Source organism: Lactuca virosa, chromosome 4 (genome assembly GCF_052849685.1).
Source record: "Lactuca virosa cultivar CGN04683 chromosome 4, Lactuca_virosa_CGN04683_v6, whole genome shotgun sequence".
Classification (NCBI taxonomy): domain Eukaryota; kingdom Viridiplantae; phylum Streptophyta; class Magnoliopsida; order Asterales; family Asteraceae; genus Lactuca; species Lactuca virosa.
Genome location: NC_136429.1, coordinates 495747902 through 495773539, shown reverse-complemented (window position 1 = coordinate 495773539; position 25638 = coordinate 495747902). Strand labels below are relative to the sequence as shown.

Below are 25638 nucleotides of genomic sequence, written 5' to 3'. Positions count from 1 at the left end.
CTCAAGAACACTTGACAGTGCACAAGCCAATTACTCGACAACTGAGAAAGAGTTGTTATCTATTATTTTTTCTTTGGAAAAATTTCGTCAATATTTGTTAGGTTCTAAAGTGATTGTGTATTCTGATCATGCAGCTATTAGGTACCTACTTGCAAAGAAGGATTCGAAGCCTAGACTCATTCGATGGGTATTACTTTTGCAAGAGCTTGATATTGAAATCAAGGACAAGAGCGGAAAGTGAAACCTTGTAGCTGATCATCTTAGCAGGATTGTTTCTCCCGATGACTCGACTTCCATTCATGATGCATTTCTCGATGAGAACCTATTTTCAGCAAAAGTTGCCCCATTGTATGCCGATATTGTGAACTACATCGTCACAAATCAATTTCCATCAGATTTGACTCGATGGCAAAAAGACAAGATCAAGAAAGAAGCCAAGAGGTACGTTTGGGATGAGCCATATTTGTGGAAATATTGTGCTGACAAAATGATTAGACGATGTGTGGATCAACATGAGGTGCCTTCTATCTTAAGATTTTGTCACTCTTATGCTTGTGGAGGGCATTTTGGTCCTCAAAGAACTACAAGAAAAGTATTAGAGAGTGGATTTTACTGGCCAAGTATTTTCCGTGACTCTTATATCTTTTGTGCAAGTTGTGATAAATGTCAAAATATGGGCTCTTTAAGCTCAAAGAATCAAATGCCCCTCAATCCCATTTTAGTTGTGAGATTTTCGATGTTTAGGGAACTGATTTCATGGGACCTTTTCCATCATCTTCGAGTTTTACTTATATCCTTTTGGCTGTGGATTATGTTTCTAAGTGGGTGGAAGCAAAAGCTACCCGTACTAACGATTCAAAAGTTGTGATAGATTTTTTGAAGGCTAACATCTTTTCCAGATTTGGTGTTCCAAAGGCCCTAATCAGTGATCGTGGTACGCATTTTTGCAATTGTATGCTTGGAAGTGTGTTGAAGAAGTATGGTGTTACTCATAAAGTCTCCACAACATACTACCCACAAACCAATGGACAAGCCGAAGTGAGAAATCGACAAATCAAGGGTATTTTGGATAAAACTGTGAATACAACAAGGAAAAATTGGAGTACACATCTTGATGATGCTTTGTGGGCGTACTGCACTGCATACAAAACTCCAATTGGGATGTATCCATATCGCATTGTTTTCAGAAAGCCATGTCGATTACCCGTTGAGTTGGAACATAGAGCATATTGGGCAATCAAGCAGTTCAACATGGATCTAAGTGAATCGGGAAAGAAGAGGAAGCTTGACCTACAAGAGCTTGAGGACATTCGCAATGAAACATATGAGAATGAAGTTCTTTACAAAGAAAGAACAAAAGCATACCATGACAAGATGATTTCACACAAGGTGTTTGAAAAAGGTCAAAAGGTATTACTCTACCATTCTCATTTTAAAATGATTCCTGGTAAATTAAGGTCCGGTTGGGTGCGACCATTTGTTGTCACTAATGTTTTTGAGCATGGTGCAATAGAAAATAAGTATAAAATTAAAAAAAAAACTCACTAACCAAAACCACTCACAACCCAAATAACACCACCACCATCGCCGCCCACCACTCGTCACCGCCACCCATCACCCACCACCCACGAAAACCACCACCAACCACCATCACCACCACCAACTACCGCCAACCACAACCACCATCCACCACCACCACCACCCGCCACCACCACCCACCACATATTACCATCACCCGTCACCACAACCCATCACCACCACCTACCACCACCCACCACATATTACCATCACCCGTCACCACAACCCATCACCACCACCTACCACCAACCCCACCACCCACCACTACCACCACCATCCATCACCGCCCACCACCACCACCCGCCACCATCAACCCACCTACCACCCCCTAAAACCACCACCCACTACCATTACCGCTACCTGAAACCACCAACCCACCACCAATCCACCTCCACCACCCATCACTACCACCCACACACCACCCACCATTATGACCACCACCAACCACTATCCACAAACCGTCACCACCACCCATCACCACCATAACTACCACCACCAGCCACAACTACCCACACCCATCACCCACCAAGACCACCACCACCTACCCACCACCCACCATTATGACCACCACCAACCACTATCCACAAACCGTCACCACCACCCATCACCACCACGAACCACCATAACCACCACCAGCAGCCACAACTACCCACACCAATCACCCACCAAGACCGCCACCACCTACCCCCATCACCATCACCACTGACCACCGACCACCATCAACACCAACCACCGACCACCACCACCCACCTCCAGCACCCGTCACCACTACCCCTACCACTAACCATCACCACCCATCCACCACAACGCGCCTCCACCACCCATCACCACCACTCGTCATCGCCACTACCACCACCAATCATCCACCAAAATCACCACCGACCACTACCACCCAGCAACCACCACCCACCTCCACTACCTAACACCACCAACCATCGATACTACCCACCACCATCACCCCCACCACCATAACCACCACCCACCACCACCCATCCACCGCCACCCAACACCACTACCGGTTTCCACTATCTATCACCACCACCCGTCACCACCATCCTACCTCCACCACCCGTCACTACTACCCACCACCCTTCCCTACCACCACACACCACCACTCATCTCCACCACACGACCACCACCCACTACCTACGACCACCAACACCACATGTGATTAAATGGATATAATGGCATAAACCATGTGTGATTATATGTATTCAATCTCATAAATCACATGTGATTAAATACATATAATCGCATATGATTATATGTATCTAATCACATATTATTTATATAAACAAGATTCGTTTTCATGTTTACCATTCAATTATTTTTCTCATGTATTTAATCATATCTGGTTATATGTAGTTAATAACATATCATTAATGTGAAAAAAGATTTGTTTTTTCTTTTTTGATTCAATGGTTGTTCCCTTCTATATAATCATATATGATTATATGTATCTAATCACATATGATTTATATAGATAAGATTGTTTTTGTCCATATAAATCATATGTGATTAAATACAGATAATCACATGTGATTAGATGTATTTAATCACATATTATTAAAGTTGACAAAGAACAATTACTAAATCGAGAACAGGATAATGAATCATGTCCACGTAAAGCATATGTGATTCAATAGTTGTTCTCGTGTATTTAAATACATATAATCACATAAATCATATGTGATTATATATATTTAATAAAATAAATCATATGTGATTAAATATATATAAATGCATGTGATTATATATCTCTAATCACCTATTATTTATATAGACAAAATTCGTTTTCGAACTTTCGATTCAATAATTTTATCATGTATTTAATCATGTGTAATTATATGTATTTAATCACATATGATTAATATGGACAAAAAACAACTTTTAAATCAAGAACACAAAAACAAATTTTGAACACATAATTCATATGTAATTTGATACATATAATCATATCTGATTAAATACACGAAAACAATTATTTAATTGAAAACGTCAAAAGAATATTGTATATATAAACATACGTGCTTAGATGCATATAATCTAATCATAAGTGACTAAAGTAAGTAATAAAAATAAATAAATAAGACATTTTTGTAATGTTACATAATTTAGTTTTCTATTCATTTGACAAATCTGTCAGCCAAACAGAAAACAAATTCCATTACATAGCCAAACGCATAATAGATTCTAATTTCTTCACATTCGAATTCGATCATATTTCAATTCCTTTGACTAATCCAATTCATTTCAAAAACAATATGCAAACTAAGGCCCCTAAAGTTTTATAACATGTCCCAACCAAAAGAAATTCAATGACATTGATGAAAAAAATAGGTTTGATAGTTAACTCTTGATATTCATTAATCCAATGTTGTCCGGTCTCCCGTGCCATTACAAGAAGATTGGGCAACAGCTGCGACACGTGTCGCCGCTAAAGGTTAGGCGTGTCGCCGCTAATACCTTTAGCGGCGACGTATCGCCGCTAATGCGTCGCCGGTATTGTTTCGTCGCTAATACACTTATTGTCGCCGCTAATACTCATTGTCGCCGCTAATACTACGTGTCGCCGCTAATACTCATTGTCGCCGCTAATAGGTTGTCGCCGCTAATACGTTCCTGTCGCCACAATAGCTGTCGCCGCTAATACTCTTTTGATTTTTTTAATTTTTTTTTAGTTTATTTATTTAACATTAAATTTATAATCAATCCAAATATTAATCCATATAGCATTTGAAAAATCTGATAAGTTTTTATAGAAATATTAATACATAATATACAATCAATCCAAAATATTAATCCATATATACCAAATTAAGTATTCTTCCAAATTAGAAAACGTTTCATAAAATCCTAAAGTAACTACTCGTCGTCATCATCATCTCCTTCATTATTTGGTGGCGGCAATGAGCAAAACCACTCTTGCAATGCTGCAGAACAGGCCGGGTCCTGTAGTATTGTTTGCAGCATTTGCAACTATAAAGAAAACAAAATATATTAACAACATATCAGAATAACATTATAATTAATTATACCATTCTACAAAATATCAAAATATCAACATATCAAATACACTTAAACATACATCTACTTTCCATTATAGCATTTACTTTCCAAAATATTACCAAACTACAAAATATCAACATATCAAACCATAACCAACATATAATTATACCATTCTACTTTCCATTACAGCATTGTACTTTCCAAAAATTACCAAACTATAAAATATCAACATATCAAACCATAACCAACATATCATTATACCATTCTACTTTCCATTATAGCATTACTTTCCAAAAATTACCAAACTACAAAATATCAACATATCAAATCATAACCAACATATAATTATAGCATTCTACTTTCCATTATAGTATTTACTAACAATTACCTGTGATTGTGGTTGTTCTTGTGTCATTGGTTGTTCCTGATCGTACATGGACACAACGGTAGGGGGTTTACGCCCAATGCCTCTGATATGTCCGCGTCGAACACCCAATATTCTTTCAAAACAATCTTTATATCAGTTGCTGCTAGACCGCTTGCCTCAGAAGAAGCTTGAGTTCGTTGGTTTATCTCTTCGAGTAAAGCATTCTGTATTTTTTAAAAATAATAGAAATCATAAAAATTAGATTACTAAATACCTTTGACGATATAAACACTTATATGAAAAATACAAATTAACCACTTACGTATTGTTTCTATAATTAAATTAAAATTATTAGAAGTACGTTGCTATTAATAACCTAATTAAAGCTAAAGTTGTAATGACCAACATTAAGTCACTAAAAGTATGTTGCTATTAAGTTGGTTTTATAATTGATTTAATTTGATTTTATAAAGGTAACTTAATTTGATTCTAAAGGTAAATTAATTAGATTTTATAATTAATTTAATATTTTCTTTTTTGTTACTAATTTAATTTATTAAACTAATTTTATTTTATTTTAATATTAACATTAACTTGATTTTGAAACTACTTTAAGTTGATTTTACAACTAATTTATTATTTTTTTAATGTTTTTTTTAAATTAATTTAATTTTATTCTATAATTAAATTAAAATTACTAGAAGTACGTTGCTATTAATAACCTAATTAAAGATAAAGTTGTAATGACCAACATTAAGTCACTAAAAGTATGTTGCTATTAAGTTAGCCAAACATTAAGTCACTAACAAAATTAAGCACTTTGAAACCATATACAATACATTACTAGAAGTAAGTTGCTATTAATAATATCTAATTAAGCCAAATGTATACATCCAATTTGCATATTCCAATTTCATCCAATTTCATACAATTAAGCCAAATGTATACATCCAATTTCATACAATTTGCATATTCCAATTTCATCCAATTTGCATATTCCAATTTCATCCAATTTCATACAATTAAGCCAACTGTATACATCCAATTTGCATATTCCAATTTCATCCAATTTCATACAAATATATACATATAAATTTCATTTTAAGGCAATGTGGTATAAACATAAATTACAATCCAACAAATGTATATATTCATGTCGAATTTCGATTTTAAGCCAATGTAATCTAAACATAAATTACAAAACATACACAAAATGCATAATAAAATTCCCACAAATCTGAAAAAACACACAATCCAACAAAATGCATACAATCCAACAAAATAATCCAACAAAATGCATAACCACTTCATATCTCAAAATACAAACATCATCACTCAACAAAATTGAAAAATACTCACAATTTATCATCTAAATTAACACCAAAACAGAAAAATCATAAAAAAAGAGGAGGAATTCGACCTTGATTGGGGGCAATTTCGGAATGTAGCTAAATGTCGCCGGTTTTTGGGGCTGTGGCAGTCTTGTGGCGGTTTTGGGGGAAGGAGGGGCTAGCACCGGTCTAACAAGCAATTCCTAGTCCACCAAGTTGGAAAAATTCGCGAGATTGCAGAAAGAAAGAGAGAAAAACGAGAGAAATGGGTAGTGAGAAAAAAATGGCAGAAAGGTAATCTGGGAAGGGATATCTGCGCCAAGCATTAGCGGCGACGAGCAATAGCGGCGACGCTAGGGCAATAGCGGCGACACGAGGGCAATAGCGGCAACACGCGGAGGGAAAAGTCAGCGCGCCTTTTCGCTTTCCTCTACAACCGTTGGATTGAAAAGTAATCGGACGGATGTGGTTAGAACGACGCGGATCGCTAAAAACAGGCATTAGCGGCGACACCAAGCAATAGCGGCGACATGTAACGCGTCAATTACATGTCGCCGCTATTGCTTGGTGTCGCCGCTAAAGGCGTCGCCGCTAATGCTTTGTTTTCTTGTAGTTGGAATGCAAACTCTAATCCCCATACGACATCCTCCATAGTGGGTCGTTCAGTCCCTTCCTCATGCAAGCAACTATTTGCCACCTCACCATACTTCCGTAAACACTCTGGTGCAATCTCACCACTTAGCTTTGGATCAATTATTTCATGCAAGGTTCCCCTTCGATAGCAAGACTTGCCCCATGTTACCAAGCTCACTTGTTGGTCACTCAGTCGTCGAAGTATAACAGGTCTTGAACACAACACTTCAAGCAAAACCACTCCAAAAGAGTACACATCAGACTTGTCCGTAAGTTGTTTGGTTTTGCAATATTCGGGATCTATATACCCAAGACTACCCTTCACCAATGTGCTAACATGTGTCTTCAAAGGATCTTTGGACCCGAGTTTTGACAAACCAAAATCAGACAACTTAGCTACCCATTTTTCATCCAGTAAAATATTGGTAGACTTGACATCCCTGTGAATTATTCTGCGCTTTCCACATGTGTGGAGATGATGCAACCCTTTGGCTGCGCCAATGCAAATACTAAGACGTATTTTCCATGACAAAGGAGGGTTGTTTGTGTTGTAAATATGTTCCTGTAGAGTACCCTGAGCCACGTACTCATACACCAGTATCATCTCTCCATTCTCATCACAGTATCCAATCAGGGATACTAGATGGACATGTCGTAGTTTTGACAGCATCGCTATTTCTGTTTGGAATTCATGAAAACCTTGACTGGATGATTTGTTGAGCCGTTTGATTGCTACAGTGTTTCTAGTCTTCTCCATATACCCTTTATATACTTTTCCAAACCCTCCGTTGCCTATTACACAATTTTCATTAAATTCATCGGTAGCAAATTTCAACTCTTTGAGTGTATAACGATGGCAGCGATCTGATGGAAGTAATGAGCAGAAAGACTTTGGAGACTTTGAGTTACTACAAGTTGGTCGCCATGATGATTTGTCTGTGGCTTGCCTTCGATAACATAAAACCATAAGAACTAGAACAGACAACATGACCAATCCTCCCCCAATAGCTCCTAGTATCAGGACATACGGAGTTTTCTTCTTTTTCCCTTTTATAGGATGTGTCAGCCTTGCTGGTGGGGTGTTACAACAATGTTCTGGATTAGGGCTAGAAAGATTACCAGTCATGTTCAACTTAAAGAGTTCCAAACCGTTTAAATAACCATCATGATAATCTCCATAGAAAGGATGCAATGCAAGCCACAAATCTTGCTTGCTTCGTTTGCCATCTGGGTCTACTACATACACACCGTAATCCTTGTATACCGGACACCCGCTACCTTGAGTCCAAGAGAATGGATCAGCGTCATGCTCAGCAGTTTGATTATTAATGAAGATCTTAAACACCATCTGAAATTTTTTCGTATATTGTGGGATAATGTTGCAAAAATGGAGCCTGAGCAAGTAATAGAACCCAGAATCAACCGGAAGCGCCCACGTTAGGTTGTAGTGCTGAGATAATGGGCCCATACTCCTTTGGATTTGATAAAGTAGCTCAGGTGCTGTATAATTGGGTGTGCTGGTGGTGTACACGATTGAAGTGTTCATAGCCCAAGTTATTCCAATCGAGGCGGCGAATATGTAATTGTCGTCTCCATCCCATGATCGATAGAGACCGGTATCATCCTTACTTGATATTTGTCCCCCACCAACGTTTAGACGATAAATAGTTTCAAGAGCCGTGTACTTATCAATAAAGGGTCCTGAAAGTTGACCAACGAATTTAAATTTTTCTGCATTAAAATGAAGATTTTCGGGCATAGAAACTATTTCAATACCATTGATGAATGCATACGAGTTGGGTGAGGGTGTAAACGTAACGTTTAGAATTTGGGTATCTTTTACATAGATGATAAATTCTTTGAAAAAGCTAGAAACTTTGGGACGTGGTTGAGAGAGAAAGCAGGAGGTTAGGGAAGCGCTGAAGTTGGTCAGGAGAGAGTAGCCATTGGATGATACCGAGAAGAAAGATTGGTTTGCCTTGAGGTCAGAGTAGGTGGCGGGGTAGAAATAGAGGCGGAGGAATTTGGGTCCCTGGGAGACCGGAAACGTGTAGGTGAATGAAGTAGTGTTGAAGATACGAGCGGTGGTGTAAAGGGTTTCAGGTGGTGGAGGACATTGGGCGGTGGGGGTGGATAAAAAGGATGTGACGGGGCTGTTGGAAGGCAGGAATTCAGAATGTTCATCGCCATCCCATCGCCGGGAAAAACTTGTGGTGGTGGAGGATGCACCACAGTCTAAGAGCAAGTGGTCGGTGGCCTTGTAAGGTTGAGCAGTGGCGGTGGTGGTGGAGAAGAGGAGCAAAGAAAAGAGTAGCAAAGTGAAGGTGAACATGGTGTGGTATATATATAGCTTAGCTTAAACAAGAATATTACTCGTCGCTATATATAGTAGTCTCACCAGCATAACTATTGTTCTGTTTCAATGGTACACTTGGATATTGAATTAGTTAAGGCCTTGTAGAAGCTTAACAGGATAATTGCTTTTTAATTAAATATTCACACACTACCTTTTTTTATTGATTGTTCCTGCACATATATTGGCTTTTATCTTTCTCTCATTCTCTCGTCAGAACACCTAGCCGCAAACACTTTTCGACTTATTTACAACGTTCAAACTATTATTTGTATACACATACAACGTACCGATCCAATTTTTTAAACCAAAATGCCTTTGTTGCAAAAGCACTCTCCAATTAAAGAGTTTACACCCACCTAGAGCATTGATTTGTCTCCACTATAACAATTAAAGAGTTTACACCCACCTAGAGCATTGATTTGTCTCCACTATAACAATGAGAAAGTGACATGTTTAGTTGACAATTTCTGTAGAAAAGTTATGAAGGTTTATATTTTAACGATTGTATTATATCTAACAAAAAAATATTAGATATTATATAAATTTTGTAAGAAATCTAAAGTTTAAGTGATGGTTATCTCTCCATCAAGTAATAGTTTATTGGTGAAAGCTATTAGGACATCCACAATGTATTGAACTCATTAAAGTTCAATAAAGTTTAATAGATTTTCATATTATTTTTTTATATTCTATATAACTCTTTTTTTTTTTTTCCTACAATGTATTGAATTCTACAAAGTTATATAAAAAGTTACAAAAACTAATTTATACTTCTTCCCATCCAAATTAATTGTCTACTTTTGACTTTTGAAGTATTTTTTTTTCAACTTTCACCTTAAATATTTTTATGTGTTATATATTACTTAACGAAACTTATAAGAATAAAAAGACATTAAAAATAAAAACCGGAAAAGTCAAATATGGACAATTAATTTGGGACGGATGTAGTAGTATACATATTTAAGATTAGAAAAGTTTCTTTTTTTCCAATGAAAAGTCCAATGGTCTTTGAAGTCAAAATCCATTGCATGTCAAGATGACATCTTCATTACGATAGAATTTCATCAATTGAATGACAAACTAGGTTTGTCATCTCATTCAACCTCTCATTAAAGTCACCATTATGAATGCTCTTAGCAAGCTTATGAAGATAATCCAATCCATAGATCAATAATTCTAACTTAATTTTTGTGTATTTAATGTCATCATCGTGGACTACATTTCTTGCTACCTGATCTTCATCCACTTCCGTTTGACTTGATTATCTATTTATGATATTCGATTATATTCCGTGAAACCATATTTTATCCCATTAAAATAGAAATAAAAAGGAATATTTTCCATAGTTGCTATGGGACTAGAATCAAGAACCTCTGGGCAGCAGAATTGTGGCAAAATTGCACGATCTTATCCAACTTTGCAATGTCGTTCAATTCACAGTTGAACGATAAATGGTAGTGGGCCTTGACAACGTCCAAACTTTCTCAATAGGATCACTTAGGTAGGAAATCGAAAAGAAAACTTTTCCTTCGGGAAACGTAGATTTGTATTAGTGGAATAAGTTGGTACCTGGCAAACTATGTATTCTCATTTCGCTCTTTAAAAAAAACTATGTATTCTCATTTGGCCATTCATTCACAAGCGGTCACCTAATACTACTAATCTTAATCGGCTTGGGGTTCAACTTGATGACCTCAAATGCCCCTTATGCAAGTTTGAAGACGAATAGAAAGACCACCTGTTTACAAAATGTTGGTTTTAAAATTCATTTGGGCAGAAACAGCAAAATTGTGGCATATATTTCCATAGACCATAAACTCTTTAGACAAACGTATAAAGTTGGGGTCTAATGTGACTGTTGGATTCTTGAATAAAATGGTGATGGAGGGAGTGGTTTTGTGCTTTGTTTGGGCTATATGGAAACTGAGAAATGAAAGAGTGTTCTCTAAAAGCCATAATCTCAAATGACAAATTGATGTTAGAACTTAAAATGAGTAAATAGAGTACAAAATCCAAGTTTTTATGGAAATGAAGGTTCATATTATAGCATACAGTATGTATGGGCATCCATGCAGCCCGTATTTGACATCTTTGACGTGATGGAACGCAATTATGAACCGTATGGTTTGTGGGAAGAGGGTACATCTTATACAGGCTTGTGCACGTCCTATAACGAACATCTACCATTTCTTATAATATGTTTCTGGATGACTGCGTACTAAATAAATTGGTATGGTTTGTGTAGGCAACATACAACCCTATGCATAAATTTGTATACTATTGATATGTCATGCATTCAATGGTCAAACATTTGGCCATATTGGCTCCATTATAAGCTTTCAGTGTCCATGGCATGTAAGCAGCTTCTACCTGACTGTGTAAGCCATGCATATGACCTATGAAGTTTGTACAAACTAGAGTAGTAAGGGGTATTAATCGTCTCCGAAATACACTACTAAAAAAAAGGATTTACCTACCGAAAATTTCTGTAGCTAATTACCAACGGAATACCTACGGAATGAAATGTCCTAATCTATTAACGATATTATGATGAAATGGCTTGTAAATAGTGATGAAACTAATTCCATCAGAATCTAATTACCGACGGAAGATGTAACGTCACAAAAATAAGACCTGAAACATTTCATTTTTTAAACCGATAAACCATTAAATCATATCATTTTCATAAGACCAAGGTAATCAAAGTTTTATCAATACAACATCATTATCAGAGTAAAACAAAGGATGCAGAATCATGTGTTGTGTACCTGCAATCATCCTGAGCTCTTCCCTTAGAAAACAAAAGTACCTAAAACATAAAAATGAAAATCGTAAGCAAAAAGTTTAGTGAGTTCCCCACAATACCACATACCATAGATATCATACATATAACGGGCCCCTCCCAAAGTCGTATAACGGGCCCCTCCCACTCAATATAACGAGCCCCGTCCAAACTCATATAACGGGTCCCGCCCAACATACCAAATATACAAGCATAACATGATAATCATATGAACATACAAACTCATGCGAAAATCACAAAGGTAATAGCATACCATATAATCATTGGGCCCCGCCTACTAAGTATAACGGTCTCCGCCCAAACTCGCATAAAGCCCCCTCCACCCCTCCCCCCCAACAAATACAAATCATATACAAATAAACCTGATACTAGCATACAAAATAACCATCGGTCCCCCACCCAATAAGCATACAAGCGCATACACATGCAAGAGTCACGCTGTTAGATGCATTTCATGCATCCATTTTATAGTTTTACTCCATAAAAGTGCATTGCATTTAGGTTTAAACTCATTCATGTTGCATATTTTTCGGAATTTTTCATAATGCAATTCCATTCACACGCTTTTCTGATATTTCAGGGACTTTTGGAGGTATGATCTTAGTTGAGGTGATGAATAAGAGATATGGATGAAGTTTCGAGACTTGTGGAGCATCGAGGAGGAAGCTATCAAGAAAATGAAGATTTTAGCTTTACAGAGATTTACACGGCCGTGTAAATGCAAGCCTTGTGTTTACACGGGCCGTGTAAACGCATACTCATGAGCAGTGTACTTCGAAGACCTAGCCAAATTAAGCAATATACGTTTTGTGTTTACACGGCCGTGTAACTTGGTAGTGTTTGTTTACACGGGCCGTGTAACTGGGTAGTGTTAGTTTACACGGGCCGTGTAAACGAGGTCGTCAGTTTAAATCAGTTTTTCTCCTTTCTAAAATGATGCAACCGGTTCCAGAAGAGAAGAGGTCGATTTTGTGAGTTCTAGGAGGTGATTTTGGGAGCATTTTGAAGACAATTGTTGCTTGAAAACATTTGGATTTCACTTGGATTTTAATTTGTAAGACTTTAACTTCAATTTCTAGGTTTGTGCTTGTTCTAGTCGTGAGTAGCTAGAAACTTAACTCTCCAACTTCATGTGTTGACAATTGTGTGTGTGAATTCAATCATTTGACTTGGTGTTTGTTTTAAATGCTATCTAGTGAATTTGATTTTGTTTTAATTGAAGGTTTGATTTCAATTCTAGTTCTTTTTGGCCAATTGAGTTAGGGTTAAATCACTCATGTTATCTATTATACAAAATCCGTAATTGTTTTGTAAAATAGAACAAGTAACATGTATTAAATCATACTACTTGCAATGATTCTAGTACAAATCAAATTCATACATTCTAACACTCCCAAGCTTATGAGGAGTATTAAATGTTGTTGGCAAAATTCACATAAATCATAATGCAATCTTTCACCCATTCTAAGAACTTGTTTAGATTAGGTTAGTTAGATTAGAATTAATTAAAGAGCTTATTTTAATTAATTAAAATGGTGAATGTGAATTGCTAGAGCTTATTAGCATTTCTAATACCAACTTAGATGGAATTAAACAAATATCATTTCATATTTTGAATCACATTGCTAATTAGTCTTGCATAGAGTTGGAGTACTTACACATCTTGAATTTATTTTACTTAATCAATTGCTATTTATTACTTCAGTCCTTTATTTGAATCATTGTATCTAAACCCCCCTCTTTTGTGATCTCATTTATACCTTACGCAAAAAGGGTATAAGCACTTATCTCGTGTCTCTGAGGATCGACCCTACTTACCTTGTATTATATTTTTAGTACAAAGTAGTAGTGTTTAAGGAGTTATTTTTACCCCTTTATTTGTTAGCTTTGACACGCTTAACAAATTGGCTCCGTTGTCGGGGACACGGTAGTACTAATTGTTTATGCCAAGATCTTTTCGTATAGGTACACCTTTACCAGTTGATTTGGAGATAGAGAAATCTGCAAAACAAAGAAGGAAACAAGCCAGACTTTTAAAGAAACAACAACAATCCGGAGCTTCTTCATCAAATCATTCAACCACATCTTCACCAACATCAAAAAGTACCTCCCCACCATCTTCACCTTTACCCGAATCTCATACTTTTATCCCTACTCCTACCATGGGAGACAACCATGGAGGGAATCAACCTCCAAATCCCCCACCCGATCAAACCTTTAGACAGTGGGCCACTCAACATGTTACCCAACAACCATTATGCGTCAATTATCCAGCAGCAATAAACTTTGAACTCAAATCCAGACTCATTCACTTGTTAACTTCATTTCGTGGTCTTCAGAATGAAGACCCACATAAATTCCTTAAGGAATTTCATGTCGTTTGTGTAGGTATGAAGCCACATGAAGTTACAGAATATAAAATCAAGTTAACGGCATTCCCCTTTGCTTTACAAGATTCAGCCAAGGAGTGGTTATATGACTTACCACCGGGGTCAGTCACAACATGGAATGAACTTGCAAGGATGTTTTTGGATAAATATTTTCCAGAAATGAGAGCTTCAAATTTACGCAGAGAAATAATTGGTATCAAGCAATAAAAGAGAGAAGCCTTGCATACTTACTGGGAACGATTTAAGAAGTTGTGTTCAGGATGTCCAAAACATGGGATTTCAGAGTATCAATTGTTGCAATATTTTTGTGAGGGAATGTCATCTTGGGATAGAAGATTACACAATGCATCAAGTGGTGGATCAATAGCTGATAAAACTCCAACAAAAATCAGAGCTCTTGTCAACAACATGGCAGAAGAGTCCAAGCATACAACTCAAGAAGAAGAATGGTACAGTGATGCACCAAGAGGAGTGAAAGAAATTTCTACCCCAAAAATTGAGAGTCAACGTTCTGAGTTGACAAAAGTAGTGATGATGCTTGCTAAGGACAAGGGTGTGCAACCACCAGCAGTTAGACCTTGTGGTATTTGTACACAAGTTGGACACCCCAGTGATATGTGCCTAATGTTATAAGAAGATATATAGCCAGTTCAAGCTATGGGATTCTCAAGTCAACAACAAGGAAACTTTCAGCCAAGAAGTAATCCAAATTGGCACCAACCCAATGCCAATTTTCAGCCAAGGCCACCATCTTTTCAAGCAAGACCTCCATTTCAAAATCAAATGCATCATCAACAAAATTATCAACCACATTTCCAGCCAAATCAACCACCTCATCAATCTCAATTCCAACCTCAAAACATGCATCAAGGAAGTAGTTCAAGCGGATCAGAAATGTCTTTGGCATACATTGTCAAGAGTTTAGCCACAAGTACTCAAACATTTCAAAATGAGACCAAGGCGAGTATAAAGACTTTGGAGCAACAAATGAATCAACTCGCCACTTCTGTGAGTCAAGGTTGCAGAAATCGCTCGACGGTAGCTCGGCGGTGGACTGGGGTCAAGGGATTAATTGGCTAGGCGGGGATCAATCGGGAGATTAATTGGGGACCATTAATTATTAAAAAATTAATAAATAAAACATTAATCCTAAGAATATAACATTATATCTATTTAAAAGTTACTACAAATTAATAAATATAACATTATAACATGATACTATGATTACAAAAAACCTTTTGATCCCTAATACATCAGATCTAAATAACCAACAATTGCATTTGGATCCAAGTCTGCAGAAAATGGGGAGAAAAAAGTGTTATGAACAATGGGTTCCAATAGCATCGGGAAGAGATGTGGACCTGCAACCTGTTGTCTACTACATTTGTAACTTTGTGAATGTTGAGGGAATTCAATAGCAGGAGGCTGTGGATATGTGGGAATTCCATGATCGATTATTCCATCCTGATTATTGCTATATAACACACAGGAGGCGGCGACTATTGTAGAAGCTTCAGAAGGCGAAGACCGGTTTAGCTTCGAGGATGACGACTGACGGACTGCGACGACGTGAATGGAAGAAAAAGACGGTGTCGGAGGAGGGAAAGATGGCATCGAAGAAGAAGATGGCGTCGTTTTAGAAGCTTCAGTTCATGCTTTCTTTCGTTCCTTCAGACTACAGAGAGAATTTCAAAAAAGAAAAGAAATGAATGCGATGGAGTGAGAAGAACCCTAGCAGCAATTCTAACAATTTGACACTTTTAACCTTAAAGTTTTTTTTTTTTTTTTTACCGATTAGGGCGCCTAGACCCGCCTAGACCCGATAATCTCCGTCTTTGACCGATTTTGACCACGTCCGATAATAGGGTCCGATTAGCTATAAACGTCGACGGTGGAGGACCGCCAAACGCCTAGGCGCCGATTAATCGGCCGCCTAGGCCGATATTTGCAACACTGCTGTGAGTAAATTGGAGTCACAACGCAAACTACCGACACACACCGAAAAGAATCCAAAGCATAGTGCATGTGCCATCACTTTGAGAAATGGCAAAGAATATGAAGGTCCAAAGTTGATTGCAGAAGAAGAAGAGATGGAGTTAGAAAAAGAAGAAGAGAAGTCAAAAGAACCTTCAAAGCAAGTTCCCATTGAAGCAAAAGTCACTCCTCCTCCATTTCCCACAAGGTTAAGCAAGTCAAAGCGTGAAAGGGAAGACAATGAAATCATGGAGATGTTCAGAAAGGTTGAGGTAAATATTCCTCTTATTGACGCCATCAAACAAGTCCCTAGGTATGCTAAATTCCTTAAGGAATTATGCACATCTAAGAAAATATTGAAAGGGAATGAAACTGTCAAAGTGGGTGAAAATGTATCTGCAGTGTTACATAAAAGATTACCTCAAAAATGTAAGGATCCGGGTGTTTTCACGGTTCCTTGCAAGTTAGGTGATCTTCATGTTCCACGAGCTATGCTAGACCTTGGAGCTTCTATCAATGTTTTGCCATATTCTATTTTTAAAACCTTAAATATTGGCACATTGAAGAAGACCGGGGTGATCATTCAATTGGCTGATAGATCTTTAGTACATCCAAAAGGTGTGCTAGAAGACGTGTTAGTCCACGTGAATGAATTAGTACTTCCAGCAGATTTTTATGTACTTGACATGGATGATGATGACTCACCAAATTTGAGTTTAATTTTTTTAGGAAGACCCTTTTTGAAAACAGCCAAGACAAAAATTGATGTTTATGATGGTACATTGTCCATGGAATTTGATGGAGATGTGATAAATTTCAACATATATGATGTTATGAGATATCCAAGTGATATTTCATCTTTGAGTTTTTGTAGATGTCATAGAACCATTAACCGAAGAGTGTTTTAATTTGTCTAATCTCGATGTGCTAGATATTATTTTAGACATGAATCTTCAAAAGGATGGAGTGGAAAAACTTTCCAAGAAATTCAAAATTGATGAAGAGATTTTGAAAGTTGTATCTTGCATGGACCAAAAGAAGAAAATGAGGTTTGATGTTCCAAAGCTGAAATTACCAATGTCTAATGAGAAACTTGTTCCTTCTATTGTGCAGGAACCTGAATTAGAACTCAAGACTTTACCCGAGCATCTCAAATATGCGTATCTTGGAGAGAAAGAGACTTTACCCGTGATCATCTCCACAAAGTTATCAACAAAAGAAGAAGAAGAGCTTGTCACCACCTTGAAGGAGTATAAGGAAGCTATTGGGTGGACTATAGCCGACATCAAAGGGCTAAGTCCTTCACTTTGCATGCACAAAATCCTTATGGAAGAAGATTACAAGCCCTCCCGAGAAGCTCAAAGGCGTTTGAATCCTCCAGTAATGGAGGTTGTGAAGAAAGAAATTTTGAAGTTGTTGAATGCGGGGATGATTTATCCCATATCGGATAGCAAGTGGGTAAGCCCGGTCCAAGTTGTACCAAAGAAGACAGGTATAATCGTTACAAAGAATGACCAGGTTGAATTAGTACCTACTCGTGTGCAAAACGGGTGGAGAGTGTGTATTGATTATAGAAGACTCAATTCCTCAACTCGGAAAGACCATTTCCCAATTCTCTTCATTAACCAAATGTTGGAAAGGTTAGCGGGAAAAACTCACTATTGTTGCTTGGATGGGTATTCCGGTTTCCATCAAATACCCGTTGCACCCGAAGATCAAGAAAAAACCACTTTCACATGCCCCTTCGGAACATTTACACATAGGCGAATGCCTTTTGGACTTTGCAATGCTCCCACCACTTTTCAAAGGTGCATGGTAAGCATATTTTCGGAATATGTTGAGGAAATCATTGAAGTGTTTATGGACAATTTCACTGTATATGGTAATTCTTTTCATGAATGTTTGGGTAATTTGAAAAAGATTTTGCAAAGATGTATTGAGACCAATCTAGTTTTGAATTATGAAAAGTGTCATTTTATGGTTGATGAAGGTCTCATACTGGGTCATATTGTGTCTTCTAAGGGTCTAGACGTAGACAAAGCAAAAATAGATGTCATTAAATCTTTACCTTATCCCACTTGTGTTCATGAGGTACGCTCATTTCTTGGTCATGCAGGATTTTATAGAAGATTCATCAAAGATTTTTTCAAGATATCTCGTCCCATGTGTGAGCTCCTACAAAAAGATGCAGAATTCAAATTTTCCCAAGAGTGCAAGCAAGTTTTTGATCAGTTGAAGGAGTTGTTAATCTCAGCACCAATACCTCAATCACCGGATTGGAGTTTTCCTTTTGAAATCATGTGTGGTGCTAGAAATCATGCAGTTGGTGTAGTGTTGGGGCAAAGAAAGGATCAAGTTCCTCGTGTCATTTATTATGCCTCAAAAACACTTGACAGTGCACAAGCCAATTACTCGACAACTGAGAAAGAGTTGTTATCTATTATTTTTTCTTTGGAAAAATTTCGTCAATATTTGTTAGGTTCTAAAGTGATTGTGTATTCTGATCATGCAGCTATTAGGTACCTACTTGCAAAGAAGGATTCGAAGCCTAGACTCATTCGATGGGTATTACTTTTGCAAGAGCTTGATATTGAAATCAAGGACAAGAGCGGAAAGTGAAACCTTGTAGCTGATCATCTTAGCAGGATTGTTTCTCCCGATGACTCGACTTCCATTCATGATGCATTTCTCGATGAGAACCTATTTTCAGCAAAAGTTGCCCCATTGTATGCCGATATTGTGAACTACATCGTCACAAATCAATTTCCATCAGATTTGACTCGATGGCAAAAAGACAAGATCAAGAAAGAAGCCAAGAGGTACGTTTGGGATGAGCCATATTTGTGGAAATATTGTGCTGACAAAATGATTAGACGATGTGTGGATCAACATGAGGTGCCTTCTATCTTAAGATTTTGTCACTCTTATGCTTGTGGAGGGCATTTTGGTCCTCAAAGAACTACAAGAAAAGTATTAGAGAGTGGATTTTACTGGCCAAGTATTTTCCGTGACTCTTATATCTTTTGTGCAAGTTGTGATAAATGTCAAAATATGGGCTCTTTAAGCTTAAAGAATCAAATGCCCCTCAATCCCATTTTAGTTGTGAGATTTTCGATGTTTAGGGAACTGATTTCATGGGACCTTTTCCATCATCTTCGAGTTTTACTTATATCCTTTTGGCTGTGGATTATGTTTCTAAGTGGGTGGAAGCAAAAGCTACCCGTACTAACGATTCAAAAGTTGTGATAGATTTTTTGAAGGCTAACATCTTTTCCAGATTTGGTGTTCCAAAGGCCCTAATCAGTGATCGTGGTACGCATTTTTGCAATTGTATGCTTGGAAGTGTGTTGAAGAAGTATGGTGTTACTCATAAAGTCTCCACAACATACCACCCACAAACCAATGGACAAGCCGAAGTGAGAAATCGACAAATCAAGGGTATTTTGGATAAAACTGTGAATACAACAAGGAAAAATTGGAGTACACATCTTGATGATGCTTTGTGGGCGTACTGCACTGCATACAAAACTCCAATTGGGATGTATCCATATCGCATTGTTTTCAGAAAGCCATGTCGATTACCCGTTGAGTTGGAACATAGAGCATATTGGGCAATCAAGCAGTTCAACATGGATCTAAGTGAATCGGGAAAGAAGAGGAAGCTTGACCTACAAGAGCTTGAGGACATTCGCAATGAAACATATGAGAATGAAGTTCTTTACAAAGAAAGAACAAAAGCATACCATGACAAGATGATTTCACACAAGGTGTTTGAAAAAGGTCAAAAGGTATTACTCTACCATTCTCATTTTAAAATGATTCCTGGTAAATTAAGGTCCGGTTGGGTGCGACCATTTGTTGTCACTAATGTTTTTGAGCATGGTGCAATAGAAAATAAGTATAAAATTAAAAAAAAAACTCACTAACCAAAACCACTCACAACCCAAATAACACCACCACCATCGCCGCCCACCACTCGTCACCGCCACCCATCACCCACCACCCACGAAAACCACCACCAACCACCATCACCACCACCAACTACCGCCAACCACAACCACCATCCACCACCACCACCACCCGCCACCACCACCCACCACATATTACCATCACCCGTCACCACAACCCATCACCACCACCTACCACCACCCACCACATATGACCATCACCCGTCACCACAACCCATCACCACCACCTACCACCAACCCCACCACCCACCACTACCACCACCATCCATCACCGCCCACCACCACCACCCGCCACCATCAACCCACCTACCACCCCTAAAACCACCACCCACTACCATTACCGCTACCTGAAACCACCAACCCACCACCAATCCACCTCCACCACCCATCACTACCACCCACACACCACCCACCATTATGACCACCACCAACCACTATCCACAAACCGTCACCACCACCCATCACCACCCATCACCACCATAACTACCACCACCAGCCACAACTACCCACACCCATCACCCACCAAGACCACCACCACCTACCCACCACCCACCATTATGACCACCACCAACCACTATCCACAAACCGTCACCACCACCCATCACCACCACGAACCACCATAACCACCACCAGCAGCCACAACTACCCACACCAATCACCCACCAAGACCGCCACCACCTACCCCCATCACCATCACCACTGACCACCGACCACCATCAACACCAACCACCGACCACCACCACCCACCTCCAGCACCCGTCACCACTACCCCTACCACTAACCATCACCACCCATCCACCACAACGCGCCTCCACCACCCATCACCACCACTCGTCATCGCCACTACCACCACCAATCATCCACCAAAATCACCACCGACCACTACCACCCAGCAACCACCACCCACCTCCACTACCTAACACCACCAACCATCGATACTACCCACCACCATCACCCCCACCACCATAACCACCACCCACCACCACCCATCCACCGCCACCCAACACCACTACCGGTTTCCACTATCTATCACCACCACCCGTCACCACCATCCTACCTCCACCACCCGTCACTACTACCCACCACCCTTCCCTACCACCACACACCACCACTCATCTCCACCACACGACCACCACCCACTACCTACGACCACCAACACCACATGTGATTAAATGGATATAATGGCATAAACCATGTGTGATTATATGTATTCAATCTCATAAATCACATGTGATTAAATACATATAATCGCATATGATTATATGTATCTAATCACATATTATTTATATAAACAAGATTCGTTTTCATGTTTACCATTCAATTATTTTTCTCATGTATTTAATCATATCTGGTTATATGTAGTTAATAACATATCATTAATGTGAAAAAAGATTTGTTTTTTCTTTTTTGATTCAATGGTTGTTCCCTTCTATATAATCATATATGATTATATGTATCTAATCACATATGATTTATATAGATAAGATTGTTTTTGTCCATATAAATCATATGTGATTAAATACAGATAATCACATGTGATTAGATGTATTTAATCACATATTATTAAAGTTGACAAAGAACAATTACTAAATCGAGAACAGGATAATGAATCATGTCCACGTAAAGCATATGTGATTCAATAGTTGTTCTTGTGTATTTAAATACATATAATCACATAAATCATATGTGATTATATATATTTAATAAAATAAATCATATGTGATTAAATATATATAAATGCATGTGATTATATATCTCTAATCACCTATTATTTATATAGACAAAATTCGTTTTCGAACTTTCGATTCAATAATTTTATCATGTATTTAATCATGTGTAATTATATGTATTTAATCACATATGATTAATATGGACAAAAAACAACTTTTAAATCAAGAACACAAAAACAAATTTTGAACACATAATTCATATGTAATTTGATACATATAATCATATCTGATTAAATACACGAAAACAATTATTTAATTGAAAACGTCAAAAGAATATTGTATATATAAACATACGTGCTTAGATGCATATAATCTAATCATAAGTGACTAAAGTAAGTAATAAAAATAAATAAATAAGACATTTTTGTAATGTTACATAATTTAGTTTTCTATTCATTTGACAAATCTGTCAGCCAAACAGAAAACAAATTCCATTACATAGCCAAACGCATAATAGATTCTAATTTCTTCACATTCGAATTCGATCATATTTCAATTCCTTTGACTAATCCAATTCATTTCAAAAACAATATGCAAACTAAGGCCCCTAAAGTTTTATAACATGTCCCAACCAAAAGAAATTCAATGACATTGATGAAAAAAATAGGTTTGATAGTTAACTCTTGATATTCATTAATCCAATGTTGTCCGGTCTCCCATGCCACTACAAGAAGATTGGGCAACAGCTGCGACACGTGTCGCCGCTAAAGGTTAGGCGTGTCGCCGCTAATACCTTTAGCGGCGACGTATCGCCGCTAATGCGTCGCCGGTATTGTTTCGTCGCTAATACACTTATTGTCGCCGCTAATACTCATTGTCGCCGCTAATACTACGTGTCGCCGCTAATACTCATTGTCGCCGCTAATAGGTTGTCGCCGCTAATACGTTCCTGTCGCCACAATAGCTGTCGCCGCTAATACTCTTTTGATTTTTTTAATTTTTTTTTAGTTTATTTATTTAACATTAAATTTATAATCAATCCAAATATTAATCCATATAGCATTTGAAAAATCTGATAAGTTTTTATAGAAATATTAATACATAATATACAATCAATCCAAAATATTAATCCATATATACCAAATTAAGTATTCTTCCAAATTAGAAAACGTTTCATAAAATCCTAAAGTAACTACTCGTCGTCATCATCATCTCCTTCATTATTTGGTGGCGGCAATGAGCAAAACCACTCTTGCAATGCTGCAGAACAGGCCGGGTCCTGTAGTATTGTTTGCAGCATTTGCAACTATAAAGAAAACAAAATATATTAACAACATATCAGAATAACATTATAATTAATTATACCATTCTACAAAATATCAAAATATCAACATATCAAATACACTTAAACATACATCTACTTTCCATTATAGCATTTACTTTCCAAAATATTACCAAACTACAAAATATCAACATATCAAACCATAACCAACATATAATTATACCATTCTACTTTCCATTACAGCATTGTACTTTCCAAAAATTACCAAACTATAAAATATCAACATATCAAACCATAACCAACATATCATTATACCATTCTACTTTCCATTATAGCATTACTTTCCAAAAATTACCAAACTACAAAATATCAACATATCAAATCATAACCAACATATAATTATAGCATTCTACTTTCCATTATAGTATTTACTAACAATTACCTGTGATTGTGGTTGTTCTTGTGTCATTGGTTGTTCCTGATCGTACATGGACACAACGGTAGGGGGTTTACGCCCAATGCCTCTGATATGTCCGCGTCGAACACCCAATATTCTTTCAAAACAATCTTTATATCAGTTGCTGCTAGACCGCTTGCCTCAGAAGAAGCTTGAGTTCGTTGGTTTATCTCTTCGAGTAAAGCATTCTGTATTTTTTAAAAATAATAAAAATCATAAAAATTAGATTACTAAATACCTTTGACGATATAAACACTTATATGAAAAATACAAATTAACCACTTACGTATTGTTTCTATAATTAAATTAAAATTATTAGAAGTACGTTGCTATTAATAACCTAATTAAAGCTAAAGTTGTAATGACCAACATTAAGTCACTAAAAGTATGTTGCTATTAAGTTGGTTTTATAATTGATTTAATTTGATTTTATAAAGGTAACTTAATTTGATTCTAAAGGTAAATTAATTAGATTTTATAATTAATTTAATATTTTCTTTTTTGTTACTAATTTAATTTATTAAACTAATTTTATTTTATTTTAATATTAACATTAACTTGATTTTGAAACTACTTTAAGTTGATTTTACAACTAATTTATTATTTTTTTAATGTTTTTTTTAAATTAATTTAATTTTATTCTATAATTAAATTAAAATTACTAGAAGTACGTTGCTATTAATAACCTAATTAAAGATAAAGTTGTAATGACCAACATTAAGTCACTAAAAGTATGTTGCTATTAAGTTAGCCAAACATTAAGTCACTAACAAAATTAAGCACTTTGAAACCATATACAATACATTACTAGAAGTAAGTTGCTATTAATAATATCTAATTAAGCCAAATGTATACATCCAATTTGCATATTCCAATTTCATCCAATTTCATACAATTAAGCCAAATGTATACATCCAATTTCATACAATTTGCATATTCCAATTTCATCCAATTTGCATATTCCAATTTCATCCAATTTCATACAATTAAGCCAAATGTATACATCCAATTTGCATATTCCAATTTCATCCAATTTCATACAAATATATACATATAAATTTCATTTTAAGGCAATGTGGTATAAACATAAATTACAATCCAACAAATGTATATATTCATGTCAAATTTCGATTTTAAGCCAATGTAATCTAAACATAAATTACAAAACATACACAAAATGCATAATAAAATTCCCACAAATCTGAAAAAACACACAATCCAACAAAATGCATACAATCCAACAAAATAATCCAACAAAATGCATAACCACTTCATATCTCAAAATACAAACATCATCACTCAACAAAATTGAAAAATACTCACAATTTATCATCTAAATTAACACCAAAACAGAAAAATCATAAAAAAAGAGGAGGAATTTGACCTTGATTGGGGGCAATTTCGGAATGTAGCTAAATGTCGCCGGTTTTTGGGGCTGTGGCAGTCTTGTGGCGGTTTTGGGGGAAGGAGGGGCTAGCACCGGTCCAACAAGCAATTCCTAGTCCACCAAGTTGGAAAAATTCGCGAGATTGCAGAAAGAAAGAGAGAAAAACGAGAGAAATGGGTAGTGAGAAAAAAATGGCAGAAAGGTAATCTGGGAAGGGATATCTGCGCCAAGCATTAGCGGCGACGAGCAATAGCGGCGACGCTAGGGCAATAGCGGCGACACGAGGGCAATAGCGGCAACACGCGGAGGGAAAAGTCAGCGCGCCTTTTCGCTTTCCTCTACAACCGTTGGATTGAAAAGTAATCGGACGGATGTGGTTAGAACGACGCGGATCGCTAAAAACAGGCATTAGCGGCGACACCAAGCAATAGCG

The 25638-nt window shown here is 37.1% G+C and overlaps 1 protein-coding gene, 2 long non-coding RNA genes and 1 pseudogene across 3 annotated transcripts; 1 reads left to right on the top strand and 3 right to left on the bottom strand.

Annotated features, from left to right (window-relative positions):
- Positions 1-4395: 4395 nt before the first annotated feature.
- On the bottom strand, positions 4396-6803 carry LOC145109324 (uncharacterized). Its single transcript, XR_013708930.1, has 3 exons — positions 6375-6803; positions 4976-5178; positions 4396-4557 (listed from the first exon to the last, which is right to left on the bottom strand). It is a non-coding gene; the product is annotated as an uncharacterized LOC145109324 (long non-coding RNA).
- Positions 6804-6808: 5 nt separating this feature from the next.
- LOC145109323 (receptor-like protein kinase FERONIA pseudogene) lies at positions 6809-9279 on the bottom strand (annotated as a pseudogene).
- A 7278-nt stretch (positions 9280-16557) lies between these two features.
- LOC145106973 (uncharacterized) lies at positions 16558-17349 on the top strand. The gene has a single exon (XM_079043882.1). It carries the CDS (start codon positions 16558-16560, stop codon positions 17347-17349), a length of 792 nt encoding a protein of 263 aa, XP_078900008.1.
- A 5874-nt stretch (positions 17350-23223) lies between these two features.
- LOC145169396 (uncharacterized) lies at positions 23224-25625 on the bottom strand. The gene is made up of 3 exons (XR_013742468.1): positions 25203-25625; positions 23804-24006; positions 23224-23385 (listed from the first exon to the last, which is right to left on the bottom strand). It is a non-coding gene; the product is annotated as an uncharacterized LOC145169396 (long non-coding RNA).
- Positions 25626-25638: the final 13 nt, after the last annotated feature.